Source organism: Lepidochelys kempii, chromosome 4, assembly GCF_965140285.1.
Source record: "Lepidochelys kempii isolate rLepKem1 chromosome 4, rLepKem1.hap1, whole genome shotgun sequence".
Lineage (NCBI taxonomy): Eukaryota > Metazoa > Chordata > Testudines > Cheloniidae > Lepidochelys > Lepidochelys kempii.
Genome location: NC_136383.1, coordinates 32,350,472 through 32,372,425, shown reverse-complemented (window position 1 = coordinate 32,372,425; position 21,954 = coordinate 32,350,472). Strand labels below are relative to the sequence as shown.

The window sequence follows — 21,954 nt, the reverse complement described above, 5'->3', positions numbered from 1 at the left end:
CAAAAGGTCTTAGAAAAAGTTGACATCCAAAACCAGCATCTTACAAAAAAAATGCAAGAGTCTCAGAAAAGATGGGATACTGAAATTGTCCAGAATCAATATTAAGGTAGTGTGGGTACCTTAACTGTGAATTTGCATATTTTCAAGTGTTTGGGTTTCTTGTAAGCTTACTCTAAAATTTCCTGCCCTTTTAATGGCTGCTTTTTGCTACTCACAATTGGCTTGTAACAACTTTTACCTATAAAAAGTTTTACAGCTTGTCTGTGAATTACTCTGTATAGTTTCACTAGTATGTGGAACCACTAGAAAATGAGTTGTTTGATGCTAGTGAGTTCTGCTCTGAGTTATTCTCAGACTCTTCATTCATCTTAAAAGGATACAATATCTATAGTGCTTGTTTCCATCCTAGACTATTTGTAGGTTTCAGATAGCTGAACATCTGAGCTGGACAAAAAGACTTAACACAACTGTAACAAAAACATCAAACTCTCTTCTCTGGCATCCTGACTCTTGTATTCACCCTTAAACTCCAAGATCACCTTTCTCACCACTGCTCTATCACCAGGCACCACCCCACCCTCAAGTTTACAATGGATTTTATTTTCCCCACAGTATCACGTTCAACACTCCATCCTACCTTTCAAGGCTATACATAGCTCTGCCTCACATCTAATCGCCTCCCTTCCTTTGTGTGTGCTATGCATGCAAATTTGACTTTTCCACAAGCAACTACTCACTCTCTTGCATTCCATTCCTAGAACATCCTCCCAGTCTGAGCACTAGTCTTCAAATCCTTCTCAAAACATTTACACTTCCATCACTGTCCTCCACTCCAGCCCTTTTCTCGGGACACTATTCCCAAATTATAGTAAGGGCAAATTTGCAAAGGCAAAAAGGGCAGTTAAGCACCCGACCTCTCTTTGAGCATCAATAGGAGGTGAGTGCCTGACCACTCTTTGTGCCTTTGCAAATGTTCCCCTTGTTAAAAAATGACAGGGGACCAAAGATTATGCATACGTAACAGTAATCGTCCCATGTTCATTTTCATCCTCTCACTTTGTCAGTCTTTGGTATGTTAAATATAATCTAAAATTGTAACATCCTTTGCCATAGCACATCTTTCTTGTCCATAAAATACCAAGCCTGTCTGTTGGACTGTATGAGTAATGCAACACAAGATAGGGGTCATGCTTTGTGACTACAAGAAATGGAACCTTTCACTTCATTGGATCCAGTTTGGTTAAGACCAATGGAAAGTTTTTGTTGTTATCCAATAGTCATTAGTGGCATCAGTAAGAATATCTCCACCTGTATCCAGCATATAGATATCTAAATCATGACTGTTAATGACAACAGATAAGCAAAGAACTGAACTAAACATGGAGACTCAATTTACACTTAACAGAACACTACCTAAATACATTTAAAATCTCGGTTTAAGTGATTAGTTTAAGGTTTAACAGCAAGTCTGTAGCAAAACTAGGAAGAAAATTTCTACCTCCTGAATCCAAGAGCTCCTGTGCTTGAACAAGTAGACACAGTTTCCTCCCATAAAACGCAACTACCAGAATTTTACTTTATACTCTCCCATCTGTCTGTACCCATCTATTATACTTAGATTGTAAGCTTCTTGGGGCAGAAACTGGGTTTTTTTGTTCTGTGTTTGTACAGTGCATAGTACAGTGAATTCCAGGTCCATGACTAAAGCTGCAAGGGGCTATGGTAATACAAATAATAATTCACCAAGTACGGCAAGGACTGAAAAATAAATATTTTACCAAGGGTGAACATGTTAAAATATATTCACAATAAAATGAGCTTAATATTAATGAGAATATAAAGGTATGTTCCACTCCAAAGTTTATTTTCTTCCATATTGAGAACACTACACAAAACATATATTTCCACTTTATTTTGTACACCTCTTATAAAATGTCCCAGTACATGGTATAAATGATATTACCAACAGCTTCCCCTGCTGATTGATAAGAAGGTTTTACAAAAATCTTCTTTCACGTTTGCCTGCAGAGTACAGATTGTCCCCCCCCACCCAAATTCTGAAGAGCCACCGTAGTTATTAGCATTCCACCCATCCCACAATGCACCTCATTGGACAACCCTGCCAAAACCCAGATCCATAGGACAAACACACGCCAGCAGTTTGTGGAATCCTTACTGCAACACTTGTCTTACAGCACACCTGTAAGGGACTAACACTTCACACCATTTCATTATTCCACGTAATCTGGGATGAAGACTGAGGTGGCCTATAGAAGTACATGGTATTAACAACCTGGACTTTCCCAAAAGTTACAGGCCCATTTTTACTTTTAATTAAGATTTATTCAGGAAAGTGTATTAAGCATTCTTTACTATCCTCCTTTTCTTGCATGGTGCATTTTATACAAATTTTCAATTTTTTAAAAAGACAAATGTTGAAATATTTGTCTTTTAGACTCTGTTAATCATTGAAAATATTCCAAAAGAGTAAACAAGAGAAAAAATTAAGCGCGGTATGTGCAAGATACAGAGCATAACAAATGCAACAATAAAAAGACAGGGAGAACAAGACATCAGCCATGTGTAACACAGATTCATATCTGTGCCCTTAGAGAATCTGCAGCTTCTTTTTTACTTCTTCAGTGGATCGTATACTTTCAACTTCAACATGAAGTCAAGCACTAACTAAAACAGACTGTCAGAAATGAAGAATCTAAAACCATAAAATTTAAAGTCTGCTTCGATAATTAAAAAACGTTCAAGTATATTTCAAGTGAGGAATAAAGAGCTGCCTCCAATTCTTCATCAGGGAACACGTCCTCTTCATGTGTGGATACGTATCCATTAGTTGTAACAATTAAGGTTGGCAATACATTTAGTTACTCTGATTGCTTTAAAAACAAATTTTTACTTTTCAGGTCCACTAGAAAATTCAGCAGTTAGATGCCAATATCTCCACTTTTTAACGTCCTTTACCTGTTTTGAAAGAGAAAAGTGTACATTAAAAAATTCATACCCTGAAGCAAACGTCTGAAATGCACAAATACTGCACAAAGTACTACACTGAGAAGCCAACTAGAGCGGTATCCATTCTTATGCCCCATTTTTGCTCAAGTTAGTTTTGGTCTTACACGGAAATACAGAAAACTGAACTTGGACTAGAGAATCTGTTGTGAAGTGCAGAAACTACCACACAGGTAACTTTTTGCATAAAACTAGTAGAAATGTGTGCTTCTTTACAAGACTGATGGCAGAAAAATTAAAGTGAATCAAGTATTCAATAACTTTTGTGTGTCCTGAAATTGTCTTTTAAAAACACCCTGAAATTAAACAGCACTCTTACCCCTGAAACCACGGCCACCACCTCCACCTCTTCCTCCTCTGAAGCCTCCACCACCTCTTCCTCCTCTGAAGCCACCTGCAAGAAGGCAAGGAAATAAGTTTTCAGAAGTTAGTTCGCAAGTCTGTTCTGTGCTAAGAATGTAACAAGTTACTGCACAAACATCCTCTGTATGAGAAAATGAAACAAAAATAACTGTTAAGACAAGCAAGGTTTAGTGTTCACGCCAGTCCCCTTCTCCATGAGCCACCGCAACTCCTGTCCCAAAATACCAGAAGCCATTTCAAAATACCAGAAGGCATATCAAAAACAAAACATATTTGGAATTTCTATACCAAGCCATTTTGGACATATAGAGAGCCAAAACATGCTAGTTTTTTTTTTTTTTAAAGTAAACCGGTAAAGTTTTCAAGACACTATAACTTTGAAACTCATGTTTTACATGAAACTTCTCAGAAACTATCTACTCTTGGAGGAGATGCAAAATAAAGTTTCAGAACAATTTTTTCTTTTTTGAGAAGTTAGGTGTTTGTGTGTACAGATGCATATCAAGAGAAAAATCAGTCTTTTAAGCAGAGGCCTAGCTTTGACCTTTATTTGTGGAGCAGCTACTACAATGAAGTTAAATGTAATAAGAGATGGAAGAGATCTAGCAGGTCATCCAAGCCCACACCCCAAAACAGTTTACCAGACACTATATTGAAGTATTTTGTCCAACATAGATTTTAAATGTGTCGTGAAATGGGGCTTTTGCCATTAACTTTGGGAGTATATTTCGTCATCTAATAGATTTTACCACTGGAAAATTATCGCTGGTATTCACCAAGTTTTCTTTTTCGTAATCTTGTGCCTTTATTTCTCCAATAAGCCATATTTCACGAGCTTTCATTGTGGTCTCAGATAAAAGTATGTATAAAACGTGTATTTCTTTAAAAATATACTAATGAAATACAACAATTCACATGAGTGCTTGCTTGGCTGTAGGTTTTAACAAAAAAATCTGACAATTTTTTTTTAAATAGACACTTACCACCACCTCTACCGCCTCCTCTTCCACGTCCTCCTCTACCACCTCCTCTTGGAGCGCCTTTCTCACCTGGAGGCCTAGGCAGAAACCTTTGCAACGGCAATAACTTTGCTGGGTCAATATAAAACTGCAGGAGATAACTGCTGTTAGGCTTCAGGAAGAGCATAACATGAGTGCAATATTCACCACCTTCCTCCCTCTCTTCTATACATGCAGAATTTTGGCTTATTTTTTCTTTATGTCATCAACATTTTTAAAGTCTTCTTTGCAAAGAGGGACATCAAATGCCCAAAACTTTTAAAAATGTAGTTTGTGTCAACATCATAAAATTATTTCTGTAACCAGATTAAGATTTGTGGTTAAAAGAGTAGATTTTGCAAAGGCACCGATTTTTTTTAAAAAGAGGTAGTTAAAAAAGTGTACATGAGAGCAGACAGGAAACATAAATGAACACAAATTCTGATAATGTTAACAGAGAACTAATAACTATAGAAATAAACAGATTAAAGATTTTTGGTTAGAGTGTCATGTAAAAAAGAGAGTAAATTCCTAATGAGATTAAATGTATATTAAACCAATGCACAACATAAAAATAGTTGTTTACTGCATATGCATTTCATAAGGTCCCAATTAAACATGCACTCTAGTGTTTTTCACTTCAATTATGAATGTATTTTTAGATAATGTGGTGATAGGAAATTCAGATTATATAAAGGTTTATTTGGAAATTCTTCATAAGGTTATATTTTCTTCTCTCATTGAATATATCAGAATAATTTTATGCAATTAAGATACCCACCTTTTGTAATTTTTTAAAGGAAGAAGCCTTCATGTTCTCTGACAGTTTAACTGAAAAATACTGTTAGTTTGTTTAAGGAACATAAAAGGTAACTTAACTGCATTTATAATTCTCAGTATAAACGGACAGATGTTGGTATTCTAAAAATGAGGTTATCAATTTAAATCACAGCCAGCTGATTTTTTTCTTTACTGTTACACTCATGATTACTATAAGTGAAAGATTAGAGACATATTTCTATTCTTTTCAGTTTACTTTGTGCATTTGACAGCATTTTGTGGGCATGGTTAAACCTTAATACGGGAAGGAAGAAACTCAGAAACACACCAACGGGAGGAAAGCAAAATGGTAATAGTAATCTGCATAACCACACATTTGGCAGGGGAAGAGACTAGGCTTCAATTATCTCTGGCGTCTTGACAATCAAAGACTGAGACAATGAAAAACTAATGAGCTGCAGATTTTAAGTGTTTCATGAGTTAATACATTAAGGCCAACATTCTCAAAACAGAGTGCCAAAAATTAGGCAGTCAACAGGGACCTATAAACTTAAGTATCCTGATTTTCAAATATACTCAACACTCCAGTTCCCAATAAAGTCACTGAGTGAGAACTGCTAGGAGGCATGCATGTTGGAAAAACCAGGACACTCAGTTAGGTACCTAAATATGGACTTAGGAGCCTAACTTCAACCATCTATGGTAAGTGACAAAAAAGGAGGGAGAAAATTTAGCAGTAAAACTAAAAAGGAGACAAATCTATTAAACTTGCTTTGTAGGTTTCTGCTTCTGTCTACCAACCCCACTTTAAATTCATTATGAATACCATCAACAGTAAAGTGAAAAAAGCAGCAAAACAAAGTCATAACCCACACACAATCCAGAGTCACCACCATTTGGAATACCACATTAATGTCTAAAATGTATGCTGGTGTAACTTATTAAACACAGTATTTTCACCCATACGTAGGTTAGTATTTGTTTAATACACTTGCATTAATGAACAAATTAATGCATTATTAAAAACGATATGGGGAAAATGAGAAATGAAAGTCAACCAACTTGCCCAAAGTCACACATGGTGGAAAAAGATCCTGACTTTCAAAACCCAAACTTAATCCTCAATACCACCCGTGTTTCAAGTTCAGATATTCCAGTACTGAGTGCTGGTGGCAGTTTTTTGTGGGGTGAGATGGAAATGGAATTGGTTGAGTTTTTTTAAGAGCTGATAACTAGGATGATTCAATCCTATTACCAATACCCAGCACAGTGAACTCCACTTAAAGAAATGAACTATCCAAACAAACTATATTTGCAAAAACCCCACTGCCTGCCTGTCTTGTTCTATCACTACAGTCATAAAGTTAGTCTGTTTTAAGATATTATAGATTCTCTGCTGCCCATGTGGATCCACCATCTCTGCTCCTCCTGCAGCGTGCCCTTCAGTAGATCCATACACAAGTTTTCACAGAAAGTTGAGATGACCCAGACTTATAAACAGTAGTCGAGTTTTATAAATGGAAAATGCTATTCTTGTGGTTCATAGTAAAAGGAAAAATACTAAGTAATGTAAGGACCCTCCAAAAACAATATCTATTCCTGAGGGCATTCTGTGCCAAAAAGATTAAAAATTCTGTGCACCATATTTTAAAATTCTGCATGTTTTATTTGTCAATAAATAAATGCAAAAAGAAAAGGAGTACTTGTGGCACCTTAGAGACTAACCAATTTATTTGAGCATAAGCTTTCGTGAGCTACAGCTCACTTCATCGGATGCATACTGTGGAAACTGCAGAAGACATTATATACACAGAGACCATGAAACAATACCTCCTCCCACCCCACTCTCCTGCTGGTAATAGCTTATCTAAATATGTATGATAATCAAGTTGGGCCATTTCCAGCACAAATCCAGGTTCTCTCACCCTCCGCCCCCCACACACAAACTCACTCTCCTGCTGGTAATAGCCCATCCAAAGTGACCACTCTCTTTACAATGTGTATGAAAATCAAGGTGGGCCATTTCCAGCACAAATCCAGGTTTTCTCCCCCCCCCCAAAATAAATAAAATAAATGCAGAGGCTCCAGCATGGCAGTGGGGAGCACAGGCCACTGGCTGCACAAAGGTGGAAGATCACCCTTCAGCTCCCTATAATCCCCCCAACACAGACTCAGTGGTGAGGCTGCACCCGACTCTGACACAGCACAAAGCCTGGGCCTGCTCCAGAAACACCCTGGGACCCTGCCCCTCTGCACCAGGTGTACCATGTGTGGGGCAGGTAGGCTCAACCAAGCAGGATCCAAGTGTGGAGGGGATCCAGGTGTGGGGTGAGAATATTCTGTGTGGGACAATCTGGGCGCAGGCAGCTCAGTGGAGGGTCTAGGTGTGGGGGGGATCTGGATGCACAGAGGCTTGTTGGGGGCGTTCCAGGTGCAGGGGCAATGGGACTCTGCAGGGGTTTCCAGGTAAAGGTTGTTGGGACTCAGCAGAAGAGTCTGGGTATGGGGGTCTTAGCAGGGGATCTAGATGCTGGGGGAGTGGGCCTTGGTGGGCTGGGGGTCTGGGTGCAGCTGTTTGGCGATCAGTGGTGTGGGGGTGGGGCATGAAGGTGGGAATTTGAGTGCAGGGACGTCAGTGGGGAGTGATCTCAGTACATGATCCGAAGATCTGGGCTCCAGATGCAGGGGTTGAGACTCAGTGGGCTACGGTTTAGGTATGGAGGGCTAGGGGGGTTCTGGCTGTACTGGTTAAGGCTTGGCAGGGTGTCTGGGTATGGGAAGTCCAGGGGCACAGGGGTTGAGTGGATGCGGGAGCAGCTCCCCATATAGTGACCCCTCCCCCACAGCTGAGGAGTGATGTGGGCAGGAAGCAGTGGAGGATGCTGAGCTTCCTGCAGCTGAAGGAGGTGTCTGGGGGTGGGTCTGACACAGCCCCAGCCACTCCTTGCGGGGAAGAGGAAGTCCTATCCTCTCCTGCCTCCAGCCCAGCCAGGACTAGCAGCTGATCCCAGCTCAGGGTAGGAGCCACTAGCTGGGGTGTCCCCAGCCCCGCGGTGATTTACCTCTCTGCCAACTGCTCAGGGTGCCTGGACTGCTACGGAGGGGTTCGTGACCACTCTTGCAGCTTCCTTTTCTTCCCTGTGAGGAAGTAATTTTTCTGCGGGGAAGCACAGCAATCTGCAGGGGACATGAATTCTGTGCACGCGCAGTGGCGCACAATTCCCCCAGGACTAAATATTTATTTATACGACTTATATTAGGCACGAGTCAAGAAAAAATAATTCAGGTTTTCCAGTGTCTAAAACAAAGAGGCTAAGGGCTTCTTTAACAGGAAAGTTATATCAATACAAGTTAAGGCCTAAATTTAAAATTATATAATTATGGTGGTAAAATTCCTCTTGTAGAAACACTTATCCCAATATAAGATTCCCCCCACGCCCCCTTTTTTTTTTTTTTTTAAAGTTTAGCTTACATCACTTTGGAAGGAGTTTAAGGTAAACCAAAAAAAGCCGTCATTGTACCAAAATAAGCGTCCATACTACATTGGCATATCACTTTGACTAGTAAACATTCTCGTGTACACATATCCTATGCTATTTTCAAATGGCAGAGCAACTCACTTCAGTAATTGGCTTTACCACAAATATCCAGAACAATCTACTTTTGAAGGATACAAAGTCTCTTAGCTGTCCAAATATTTCATCCACTTTGCCAATCTGTTCTTTATTATCCAAGTAAACTGGTGCATTGAAATAAGGCACTCTGTTTTCTTCTGTTGTGCATTTACAAACAATGTCATCTTCACAAGGATGCATGAACTCTCCCAATACTGCAGTAAGGAAAAAAAAGATGTACTGAAAACTGGAACATTCATTCCAAATGAAAATGAATACAATCTCTCGAGATAACTTACTAACTACACTTTCAGGAGGTCCTTGGTCATATCCTCTGTTGAAGCCTCCACGTCCACCCCTTCCACGCCCAAAGCCACCTCGTCCACCACGATTGAAGCCACCTTGTCCACCACGATTGAAGCCACCTCCGCCACCACGATTGAAGCCACCTCCGCCACCACGATTGAAGCCACCTCCGCCACCACGATTGAAGCCACCTCCGCCTCCTCCTCTGCCTCTAAAAGACATTTTCTACCTGCTAAATGGGGAGAGGAAGGGGGAAAAAATCAGTCAATTAAAAAGCAATGGTCAAGGGCACTTCATAACTTACTACGTTTCCAAAAAGAAAAGGAGTACTTGTGGCACCTTAGAGACTAACCAATTTATTTGAGCATAAGCTTTCGTGAGCTACAGCTCACTTCATCGGATGCATACTGTGGAAAGTGTAAAAGATCTTTTTATACACACAAAGCATGAAAAAATACCTCCCTCCACCCCACTCTCCTGCTGGTAATAGCTTATCTAAAGTGATCACTCTCCTTACAATGCGTATGATAATCAAGTTGGGCCATTTCCAGCACAAATCCAGGTTTTCAAGCTGGCTGAGACCATACAACTTCATTTGCTGATTTAACGCTTATTGATTTGGCTCTTAACTGAAATATATGTTCATTGATCAATTCAAGATTCCATCTAAAATTAAAGCTACCACAAAGTCCATTCATAGAAGCAGAAGGGAAAGGAAGGATTTTAGACTGGTACTTTTTACACACACAGTGCTGTACGACAAACTTCTCCCCCTTCTTTTTCTATGACTGGACACTGCAACAGATTTCAGCTATGACACAAATTAATGATTGCCACGAAACAAGCACGATTTAGCATACATTTGAATTTTTTATCCTGAACGTCTCCAAAATGAATCTTATTTACTCCCAGTATTGCTGCAGGCTAAGTAAGGATACACAGAGACCAAATATTTCATCTACCTTGCCAATCTAGGTAAAATCCTAGTGGAGATGAGTCAATTTGTAGTTTTTATCTGAGTAGGCAGAACGAATTAGGATATGTCTACACTGCAATAAAAGACATGCACCAGCAAGTTTAAGAGCCTGGGTCCACTGACTCAGGCTTGGGCTGCAGGGCTAAAAAAGAGCAGTGTGAACATTTGGGCTTGGGTTGTGAGGTCTCAGAACTGGGCTTCAACCCAAGCACCTATGCTGCTATTTTTAGCCCCCCACCATGAGCTCGGGTCAGTTGACCCAGGCTCTGAAACTTGCTGCCACGGGTCTTTCATTGCAGTGAAGACTTACTTTTAGGGTACATCTACAATAAAACACCTGCAGCTGGCCCATGTCAGCTGATTCGGGCTTGTGGGACTATAAAACTGTAATACAGACATTTGAGCTCAGGCTAGAGCCCAGGCTCTGAAGTCCATTGCTGCAGGGCTTTTACTGCAGTGTAGCCGTACCCTTCGGGTAAGTCTACACTGCAATCAGACACCCACAGTTAGCCCATGCCAGCTGACTCAGGATCATGGGACTCAAGCTAAGGGGCTGTTTAACTGCGGTGTAGGTGTTTGGAGCTCTGAGACCCTCCCACCTCACAGCGTCCTAGAGCCCAGGCTCCAGCCCAAACCTGAACGTCTACACTGCACTTAAACAGCCCCATGAGCCAACGTCAGTTGGCATGGGCCAGTCACAGGTTTTTAATTGCAGTACAGACATACCCTTAGAAGGCTTAGAGACAGCGGTAGCCTAGAGTTTATCTTGATGTGCTAACTCAGGAGAAAACTACAAACTGCCTTGTCTGTACTAGGATTGTACACAAGTTAGCTGAGTGGAGCTGGGACACCTTTCCCTGGCACAGACACAGCCCGACATGACTTCAGCATATTCCACACTGCAGGCTTCTCATGTGAACCTGAAACTTGTCGGGCTGAGGCATTATTAGAGGCCTGCAGCAGGAATATTTGTGCCCCCTTCAATACTAAAACAGAAAAGTTCTTATAATAAAAGTTGAATTGGGGCCCCCTTGAGGTGCTCGGGGCCCTGAGCATTTGCTCAGTCTGCCTATGCTTAGTGTGGGTTCTGCGTTTACTGATCAGCACATCCCTTTGTCAGACGCACACGGGACCCGGCCAACAGCGCCAGCTTAGGCACGGGGCACAGCATGGCCTGGCCACACACGGGGCCTGGTCCCAGCACTGCTGGGTTCTCTCTCTGACTATCCCCAACACCAGGCCACTGATGAGGGGGCAGGAATCTGCAGCCACACCCCACAGCAGGTGGAGGGAGAAGGTGAGCAGTTCGCATGTGGCTGCCCACCTCAATGCTGGGGCATAAGCCCAGCGATGGCCCGTCAAAGCAGCACCAGGCGAAGGTGAATGGGCTCAGAGAGGATCAATTGCAGGCAGTAGCCTCAGGCATGGGGGGGAAGGACCTCTGACATTGAATGGAACCTACCGGTGGAAGGGGAGCTCTGAGGTGCGATGGGACCCATCCCAGAGACCGGGGGAAGTGGGGGGGGGGGGGGCTCTGAGGTGTGATGGGACCCAGCCCGGGGACCGGGGCAGCGGGGGCTCTGAGGTGCGATGGGACCCAGCCCAGAGACCGGGGAAAGGGGCTCTGAGGTGCGATGGGACCCAGCCCAGAGACCGGGGAAAGGGGGAGGGGGCTCTGAGGTACGATGGGACCCAGCCCAGAGACCGGGGAAAGGGGGAGGGGGCTCTGAGGTACGATGGGACCCAGCCCGGAGACCGGGGCAGCGGGGGCTCTGAGGTGCTTTGGGACCCAGCCCGGGGACCGGGGCAGCGGGGGCTCTGAGGTGCGATGGGACCCAGCCCGGGGACCGGGGGCTCTGAGGTGCGATGGGACCCAGCCCGGGGACCGGGGGCTCTGAGGTGCGATGGGACCCAGCCCGGGGACCGGGGGCTCTGAGGTGCGATGGGACCCAGCCCGGGGACCGGGGGCTCTGAGGTGCGATGGGACCCAGCCCGGGGACCGGGGGCTCTGAGGTGCGATGGGACCCAGCCCGGGGACCGGGGGCTCTGAGGTGCGATGGGACCCAGCCCGGGGACCGGGGGCTCTGAGGTGCGATGGGACCCAGCCCGGGGACCGGGGGCTCTGAGGTGCGATGGGACCCAGCCCGGGGACCGGGGGCTCTGAGGTGCGATGGGACCCAGCCCGGGGACCGGGGGCTCTGAGGTGCGATGGGACCCAGCCCGGGGACCGGGGGCTCTGAGGTGCGATGGGACCCAGCCCGGGGACCGGGGGCTCTGAGGTGCGATGGGACCCAGCCCGGGGACCGGGGGCTCTGAGGTGCGATGGGACCCAGCCCGGGGACCGGGGCTCCGGGGGCTCTGAGGTGCGATGGGACCCAGCCCGGGGACCGGGGCAGCGGGGGCTCTGAGGTGCGATGGGACCCAGCCCGGGGACCGGGGCAGCGGGGGCTCTGAGGTGCGATGGGACCCAGCCCGGGGACCGGGGCAGCGGGGGCTCTGAGGTGCGATGGGACCCAGCCCGGGGACCGGGGCAGCGGGGGCTCTGAGGTGCGATGGGACCCAGCCCGGGGACCGGGGCAGCGGGGGCTCTGAGGTGCGATGGGACCCAGCCCGGGGACCGGGGCAGCGGGGGCTCTGAGGTGCGATGGGACCCAGCCCGGGGACCGGGGCAGCGGGGGCTCTGAGGTGCGATGGGACCCAGCCCGGGGACCGGGGCAGCGGGGGCTCTGAGGTGCGATGGGACCCAGCCCGGGGACCGGGGCTCCGGGGGCTCTGAGGTGCGATGGGACCCAGCCCGGGGACCGGGGCAGCGGGGGCTCTGAGGTGCGATGGGACCCAGCCCGGGGACCGGGGCTCCGGGGGCTCTGAGGTGCGATGGGACCCAGCCCGGGGACCGGGGCAGCGGGGGCTCTGAGGTGCGATGGGACCCAGCCCAGAGACCGGGGCAGCGGGGGCTCTGAGGTGCGATGGGACCCAGCCCGGGGACCGGGGCAGCGGGGGCTCTGAGGTGCGATGGGACCCAGCCCGGGGACCGGGGCAGCGGGGGCTCTGAGGTGCGATGGGACCCAGCCCGGGGACCGGGGCAGCGGGGGCTCTGAGGTGCGATGGGACCCAGCCCGGGGACCGGGGCAGCGGGGGCTCTGAGGTGCGATGGGACCCAGCCCGGGGACCGGGGCAGCGGGGGCTCTGAGGTGCGATGGGACCCAGCCCGGGGACCGGGGCAGCGGGGGCTCTGAGGTGCGATGGGACCCAGCCCGGGGACCGGGGCAGCGGGGGCTCTGAGGTGCGATGGGACCCAGCCCGGGGACCGGGGCAGCGGGGGCTCTGAGGTGCGATGGGACCCAGCCCGGGGACCGGGGCAGCGGGGGCTCTGAGGTGCGATGGGACCCAGCCCGGGGACCGGGGCTCCGGGGGCTCTGAGGTGCGATGGGACCCAGCCCGGGGACCGGGGCTCCGGGGGCTCTGAGGTGCGATGGGACCCAGCCCGGGGACCGGGGCAGCGGGGGCTCTGAGGTGCGATGGGACCCAGCCCGGGGACCGGGGCTCCGGGGGCTCTGAGGTGCGATGGGACCCAGCCCGGGGACCGGGGCAGCGGGGGCTCTGAGGTGCGATGGGACCCAGCCCGGGGACCGGGGCAGCGGGGGCTCTGAGGTGCGATGGGACCCAGCCCGGGGACCGGGGCAGCGGGGGCTCTGAGGTGCGATGGGACCCAGCCCGGGGACCGGGGCAGCGGGGGCTCTGAGGTGCGATGGGACCCAGCCCAGAGACCGGGGCAGCGGGGGCTCTGAGGTGCGATGGGACCCAGCCCGGGGACCGGGGCAGCGGGGGCTCTGAGGTGCGATGGGACCCAGCCCGGGGACCGGGGCAGCGGGGGCTCTGAGGTGCGATGGGACCCAGCCCGGGGACCGGGGCAGCGGGGGCTCTGAGGTGCGATGGGACCCAGCCCGGGGACCGGGGCAGCGGGGGCTCTGAGGTGCGATGGGACCCAGCCCGGGGACCGGGGCAGCGGGGGCTCTGAGGTGCGATGGGACCCAGCCCGGGGACCGGGGCAGCGGGGGCTCTGAGGTGCGATGGGACCCAGCCCGGGGACCGGGGCAGCGGGGGCTCTGAGGTGCGATGGGACCCAGCCCGGGGACCGGGGCAGCGGGGGCTCTGAGGTGCGATGGGACCCAGCCCGGGGACCGGGGCAGCGGGGGCTCTGAGGTGCGATGGGACCCAGCCCGGGGACCGGGGCTCCGGGGGCTCTGAGGTGCGATGGGACCCAGCCCGGGGACCGGGGCAGCGGGGGCTCTGAGGTGCGATGGGACCCAGCCCGGGGACCGGGGCAGCGGGGGCTCTGAGGTGCGATGGGACCCAGCCCGGGGACCGGGGCAGCGGGGGCTCTGAGGTGCGATGGGACCCAGCCCGGGGACCGGGGCAGCGGGGGCTCTGAGGTGCGATGGGACCCAGCCCGGGGACCGGGGCAGCGGGGGCTCTGAGGTGCGATGGGACCCAGCCCGGGGACCGGGGCTCCGGGGGCTCTGAGGTGCGATGGGACCCAGCCCGGGGACCGGGGCTCCGGGGGCTCTGAGGTGCGATGGGACCCAGCCCGGGGACCGGGGCAGCGGGGGCTCTGAGGTGCGATGGGACCCAGCCCGGGGACCGGGGCTCCGGGGGCTCTGAGTTGCGATGGGACCCAGCCCGGGGACCGGGGCAGCGGGGGCTCTGAGGTGCGATGGGACCCAGCCCGGGGACCGGGGCAGCGGGGGCTCTGAGGTGCGATGGGACCCAGCCCGGGGACCGGGGGCTCTGAGGTGCGATGGGACCCAGCCCAGAGACCGGGGCAGCGGGGGCTCTGAGGTGCGATGGGACCCAGCCCGGGGACCGGGGCAGCGGGGGCTCTGAGGTGCGATGGGACCCAGCCCGGGGACCGGGGCAGCGGGGGCTCTGAGGTGCGATGGGACCCAGCCCGGGGACCGGGGCTCCGGGGGCTCTGAGGTGCGATGGGACCCAGCCCGGGGACCGGGGCAGCGGGGGCTCTGAGGTGCGATGGGACCCAGCCCGGGGACCGGGGGCTCTGAGGTGCGATGGGACCCAGCCCGGGGACCGGGGCAGCGGGGGCTCTGAGGTGCGATGGGACCCAGCCCGGGGACCGGGGCAGCGGGGGCTCTGAGGTGCGATGGGACCCAGCCCGGGGACCGGGGCAGCGGGGGCTCTGAGGTGCGATGGGACCCAGCCCGGGGACCGGGGCAGCGGGGGCTCTGAGGTGCGATGGGACCCAGCCCGGGGACCGGGGCAGCGGGGGCTCTGAGGTGCGATGGGACCCAGCCCGGGGACCGGGGCAGCGGGGGCTCTGAGGTGCGATGGGACCCAGCCCGGGGACCGGGGCAGCGGGGGCTCTGAGGTGCGATGGGACCCAGCCCGGGGACCGGGGCAGCGGGGGCTCTGAGGTGCGATGGGACCCAGCCCGGGGACCGGGGCTCCGGGGGCTCTGAGGTGCGATGGGACCCAGCCCGGGGACCGGGGGCTCTGAGGTGCGATGGGACCCAGCCCGGGGACCGGGGCAGCGGGGGCTCTGAGGTGCGATGGGACCCAGCCCGGGGACCGGGGCAGCGGGGGCTCTGAGGTGCGATGGGACCCAGCCCGGGGACCGGGGCAGCGGGGGCTCTGAGGTGCGATGGGACCCAGCCCGGGGACCGGGGCAGCGGGGGCTCTGAGGTGCGATGGGACCCAGCCCGGGGACCGGGGCAGCGGGGGCTCTGAGGTGCGATGGGACCCAGCCCGGGGACCGGGGCAGCGGGGGCTCTGAGGTGCGATGGGACCCAGCCCGGGGACCGGGGGCTCTGAGGTGCGATGGGACCCAGCCCGGGGACCGGGGCAGTCAGTATTTCATTCTGAAGAGACCGTTAACCCAGTTATTCAAGGAGCCGGAAGCTTCGACCCCCCGAGCAACGCAGCCAACTAGGAGAAAGTAGCGGCAGCCCCCCGTGCGAGTACCCCTCACTCACCCACTACAAGCGCCCCACGTGGCTCCCTACACAGGCCCGGCCAGCCGGCCGCTACCCATGTCGTCAACAAACCGCGACCGAGCACGGGCGCGCGCCTCGGGTCGCCCGCGCCTCTTCCTCAGCCAATCCCAGAGGCGGACAGAGGAATTTGCCGTAAAGCAAAGGCCGTTTGTCACCAACGCGGATTTGCTTTTGCGTCAGTTAACATGTTTACGACAGTCTGGGGGCCGCGGCAAGCCGGCGCAGCACTCGTGAAACGGGGGCCGGCTGAGCGCTGCTGCGGGACCAATGAAAGAAAGCCTCCTTCCTTCGCGTCCCCGCCCCCTCGGCTGAGAGTAGCGCCCAGAGGAAGAATTTCCTCCTCAGTGGCGACACGGAGGCGCGAAGAGTAGGGAGGCGCATGCGCAGGAGGATGGTGCCGGCGTTTCCTTTTTCCCTCGCCAATCCTAGCACGCCCCCCCCCGCCCCGCGCGCTCTCAGGCTGTTGCTTGCCCTGCTCAGCGCGTGCTGCCAGCAGGGCGCCAGGCTCCCTGAGCGGGCTGGGGTCGCCCACCTGCGCACGGGGCGGGGCGGGGCGGGGGGGGGCGTCCAGGTGTAGCTGCTGTGCCCTGCTCTAGACTGATGGGGGGCGCAGGCGGGGGCCGTGGCCAGCCTGCCAGATGCGCTACGCATCGAATGGACGGGCCCGGCCCAGCAGATGGGTGACCCCGCGTCAAACCACACTTCAAGGCTTTAGACGCTGTCCCACTTGACTGTATCATGAGCAAACTCGGGAGACTAGAGGGAGTCACTGTTGGGGGTGCAGAACTGTACTGAGTGGTTCACTTGCAGACTGGCTGGCTGCATCTACTGGGGTGCCTCGGGGGGCTGTCCTGGCTGGCTGCATCTACTGGGGTGCCTGGGGGGGGGGCTGTCCTGGCTGGGGCTGATACTGTGTGGTGGTTTCCTTAGCGACTTGGATGATGGCATGAAGAGCATGCTTATAAAAGTTGTGGATGACACCAAGCTGGGAGGAGGAGTGTGGAGGACACTGTTAGAATTCTGAATGATCTTGATAAATTGGAGAATTGGTCTGAAATCAATATGATGAAATTCAGTAAAGGCAAGTTTAAAGTGCTACAAAACAAAACGAATGCACAGCTACAAAATGGGGAATAGCTGCCAGCCACCAGTACTGCAGAAAAGGATCTGGGGATTATAGTGAATCACAAACTAAGCACTATGCTACACTACAAATTTATGTCAGTAAAACTACATTGCTTAGGGGTGTGGAAAATCCATACCCCTGAGCAACACATAACTAGGGTTGCCAACCCTCCTGGAATAGGGCTCCATCTCCTGAAGGCTACTGAAGCCAATCCGGAAGATTTTAGGCTGCTAAAAGTCTGGAGGCACTGTGGGGCTAAGGCAGGCTCCCTACCTGCCCTGGTTCCACGTTGCTCCCAGAAGCGGCCGGCATATCCAGCAGCGGCGCACCCAGGGGGGTCTCTGTCCAGAGCGTCGACTCCACAGCTCCCATTGGCCAGTAATGGGAACAGCCAATGGGAACTGTAGGGGCGGTGCCTGTAGCCAGGGGTCTGGCTGCCCCTGGGCATAGAAGCTGCTGCCGGACATGCTGCTGCTTCCAGGAGCCACCCGAAGTAATCGCCGCTTGACCAGAGCCTGCACCCCAAATCCCCTCCCGCACCCCAAACCCCTGCCCCAGCCCCCTCCCTCACCCAAACTCCCTCCCAGAGCCCTCTCCTGCACCCCAACCACCTACCCCAGCCCTGAGCCCCTCCTGCACCCAAACTCCCTCCTAGAACCTGAACACCATCCCGCACCCCAACCACCTGCCCCAGCCCTGAGCCCCCTCTCGCATTCCCTCCTGCACCCAACTTCCTGCCCCAGGCTCAGCCTGGAGCCCCCTCCCTCACTCCAAACCCCTTGGCCTCAGCCCAGAGCCCGCACCCCTGCCCCAGTGCAGTAAAAGTGAGTGAGGGTGGGGGAGAGCAAGCGATGGAGGGAGGGGGGCTGTAGTGAGCAGGAGGCAGGGCCTCGAAGGGGCAGGGGGTGGGGCAAGAGTGTTTGGGTTTGTGCGATTAGACAGTTGGCAACCCTACACATAACACCCACCTAACTCCTGGTGTAGATAGCGCTGTGTCGACGGGAGGGCTTCTCCCGTCATCGTAGTTACTGACTCTCGGGGAGGTGGAGAGCCTACACCGATGGGAGGAGGTCTCCTGTCAGTATAGATAACATCTTCACTAAGTGCTACAGCAGCGCAGCTGCAGTGCGGTAAGGATAGACAAGTCCTGAATTTGAGACAACCGTATGATGCTGTTGCAAATGAGGCTAATTTCATTCTGGGGTGTATTAATAGAAGTATCATTAGTAAGACACTGGAGGTAATTGTCTCGCCATTACCAGGCAGTGATGAGGCCTCAAATGGACTCCTGTGACCTGTTTTGAGCACCAGACTTTTAGAAAGGTAACACTGCAGAGAGTCCAGAGCAAGAGAAATGATATGAGGTTTAGAAAACATGATCTATGAGAAAAGGTTGAAAGAATTGAGTATTCTTAGTCTAGATAAGAGAAGGCTGAAGGGGGATGTCATAACATACATATGTAAAAGGTTGTTTTAAAGAAAACAGTGATCAATTGTTCTCCATGTTTGCCAAGGGTTGGACAAAAAATAATTGGCGTAGTTTGCAGCAAGGGAGATTCAAGTAGATATTAGGAAAAACTTAAGCAGTGGAACAAGTTACCTGGGTAGGTTTTAAGAACGGGTCAGACAGACACCTGACGGAGTTGGTCTAGGTGGACTCAATCCTGCCTCAGCCTGGGTGATGGACGAAATTATCGTTTGAGGTCCCATCCAACCCTGTATTTCTATAATTCTAGAACCCTCAAAAAGAAATCTAATTAATCTCAATCATATTAACCCAGTAGTTTGAGGTCAACATTTCTGCCCTGACCCTGCCTCCTAATATTTGTTATTGCACAATCACATTTCCCTGATTTTAAAAACATGTTCCCCCGTTGCTGTTTGAAAAACCCTTACAAGTAGCAAGGGAATCTGTATAAAGGCCCTGATCCTGCAATATATGCCAGCAGTATCACACTGAAGTCCCTTTGAACTGTGAAATTCTAGAGACCTCTACGATCTTGGGTTTTTTCAGCTACAGCTAATGTCAACAGCTGTTGTACAATATTTTGTCTATTCCTGCTTTAAACTTGAATAAGCTTTGGGCTGCATTTGTATGATTAAAGAAAAAAATTATATCAGAGCCTCTGATAAATGTGTCTGACACAGCCCACAACCTTCATTGCCAGAACTTTTGCCAATATTTTGATATCACTGTTAAGTGATATTGGCCTGTCATTGGAGCACAGGTATATCTTCTTGGTTTAGTAATAACCGATAATAGAGCTTCCCTTGTGTGTAGGGAAAGGTGGTCTCCAGAAGTGACTCATTAAACAATTCAAGCATCTTGACAGTGGGAGTTCAAAGAAGCATCTATAGAACTTGGCAGAGAAGCCATCCAGCTGGGGGCTTTCCCTACTTTCATTTTCTTAATTTCCTCAATTAACTTGACTTCCATTAGGGGAGCATTAAGTCTTCCACATTGGTCAGGTGTAATTTGTGGTAATGTAAATTTTTTTAAAAACAGATCCAAAGCATGTATGAAAAGGTTTGTTTCCAATTTGTACAGATCATTATAAACATTAAAGAACTCTTTATGAATATCTTTAGGTGTATGTAAGCATATTTTGGCCCTTTCCCTCCCTCTGCTCTTTTTAAATGCTTCAGCTGATTTTGCAATCTTTCCCTAGTATTTGGAATGATTGAGAAATACAGAAGTGAGTGATAAATTAGCAGAGTTAACTATGTTATTTTAGTTCCTCATATTTTAAATGTTTATCAATTGAGTGATAGCTGGCACTAACAAGAATACTGATGCGGTAGCAGTAATTCTGTGTATTAACTCACTGGTTATCTATCTAACTCATTTTATAAGTAAAAGTACTTTTATTGCATATTGATTTCATGATACTGCTGGACAAAATAATGGAAGGATTTGGGAGTTTAATTTCTTATTATTATTTTCTATAGCATCTATGCAATGAATTACAGCAATTCCTTCACTAAATTCTGGTCAACCAAGTAAATAATCTGCATTTTGAAATGCCTTTAGATTAATGTTTTCACCAGAGATTATTACAACACATAAAGTCATTTAATATTAATATAATATTACTTCATTTAAATTACAATATTTTTGGAGGCAAACTGTAAAAAAAAACTCACTAAATCAAAGTTAAGCCTAATATTCTGTCCTTAATCTGCAATGCAGGGTGTGACAGAAATAAATTAAGGACTCATGTTTTGTGCTCTCCAACATTTGCACTAGCAGAGGGAATTAAAACCCGAGAGAATGAGGACATGAAAGAGGAGGAATGCCAATTCTACAGTATGCTCCCTAATTCCCTACAGCCCCACAAAATTCCTTCTGTGTGGGGTTTGGGTATGGGAAGAAAGGAAGTGGAGCTGGGGAGCAGACACTTTCCTCAGTATGTTTCCCTCCAAACTCTTGCAGAAATCTATGATGGAGTAAATGCTGCATCCACATTCAAGGTTTCTACTGCAAACTGTATAGGGAAGGTTTCAGAGTAACAGCCGTGTTAGTCTGTTTTCGCAAAAAGAAAAGGAGTACTTGTGGCACCTTAGAGACTAACCAATTTATTTGAGCATGAGCTTTCGGGAGCTACAGCTCACTTCATCGGATGCGTACCGTGGAAACTTCCACGGTACGCATCCGATGAAGTGAGCTGTAGCTCACGAAAGCTCATGCTCAAATAGATTGGTTAGTCTCTGAGGTGCCACAAGTACTCCTTTTTTTTTTTGTATATTGGGAAGGTAACTCCTGGACACATGGCTGCTGAAGAAGCATCAGAGGAACAGTGCAATAGTGCTTCTGGGATGCATGGGGGTGGAAGTAATGTTTCTCAGGGTTCCCTGGGCTCTGAAGGCTCCTGCATTCTCTGCAGCCTCCTAACCCACAACTTTAAAGGAATCATGAGAAGAAAACACCAAAAGGCCTCTCATACCCTTTAGGTTTTTTGAGGAGTGGAGGGGGAAATAATTTTAAATGTATTTAACATCCATGAGGAGTACCTAATTACACCCCAGGACAGTGAAGTTCTCTGTGTCAGAATGGGCAGCAGTGTTGCAAGCCTTAGACCTTGACTTGGATCTCTCTTAGTGAGGGTAAGTCTCCATCCCCTTCGTGCAGTGGTCATTGCTGAGACTGCCAACAAGAGTGCAAGCTGTGATGGAAATTTTTGGGACATAGACACTTGTCCTTTAAGAACTGTTCTGATTCCAATTCATTTCACATAGGCAACCAAACAGTCACTAGTGGTAATGACCTAGGCTGGATTCAAATAGGTGATTAGAGATGAAAGGATCCATTTCCCATTGCTAGTTATCTAGTCTACCACATTTCAGCTGTAATCATTAGGTTTATATATTAGAATTCCTGGGGCTTGAGCATTTCCTCATGCACAATAAAACATGCAAGTGCTGGAATTTACATCACAAATTGCTCAGAAAAACAAAAGCTCCAACTTTTAGACTTTTAGTAATACAAAGTAACCCTTGTGTACAGGAGGCAGTTGTCAGGGCCAAGTGACCAGAGGGTTCCAAAAGTAGTCCGAATTGCAGCACTTCCTTGAAATACAGGGAGGAATCAGTCAACACACAGCTCCCCAGAGTGCTGCTGTTCCAGCCTAGGATGCTAGAGCAAATAGCTGTCTGGGGTTCAGTGATCACTCAGGCTATGTTTTTGTGCAATCATAGGGTATGACCGTAGCTCAAGTAGGCATACCCTGGCCTATAATTTCCCAGGTTCTCTTTGTACCTC

At 50.2% G+C, this 21,954-nt stretch overlaps 1 protein-coding gene across 1 annotated transcript; it reads right to left on the bottom strand.

The window, feature by feature from the left end:
• Positions 1-1,843: 1,843 nt before the first annotated feature.
• Positions 1,844-16,207, bottom strand: GAR1 (GAR1 ribonucleoprotein). The gene is made up of 7 exons (XM_073340889.2): positions 16,049-16,207; positions 9,079-9,317; positions 8,840-8,994; positions 5,167-5,226; positions 4,371-4,494; positions 3,344-3,418; positions 1,844-2,976 (listed from the first exon to the last, which is right to left on the bottom strand). The coding sequence occupies exons 2-7, from the start codon at positions 9,305-9,307 to the stop codon at positions 2,963-2,965; spliced, it is 657 nt and encodes a 218-aa protein (XP_073196990.1). The 5' UTR covers positions 9,308-9,317; positions 16,049-16,207; the 3' UTR covers positions 1,844-2,962.
• Positions 16,208-21,954: the final 5,747 nt, after the last annotated feature.

Excerpts from the sequence above, each read along its gene's own strand:
- GAR1 (XM_073340889.2), bottom strand. The coding sequence starts at position 9,307 with ATGTCTTTTAGAGGCAGAGGAGGAGGCGGAGGTGGCTTCAATCGTGGT. Across the intron at positions 8,995-9,078 it reads ACCTCCTGAAAGTGTAGTTA|TATTGGGAGAGTTCATGCAT; the intron begins GTAAGTTATCTC and ends TCCTTACTGCAG. Across the intron at positions 5,227-8,839 it reads TTGGACAGCTAAGAGACTTT|TATTTTTCAGTTAAACTGTC; the intron begins GTATCCTTCAAA and ends ACAAACTAACAG.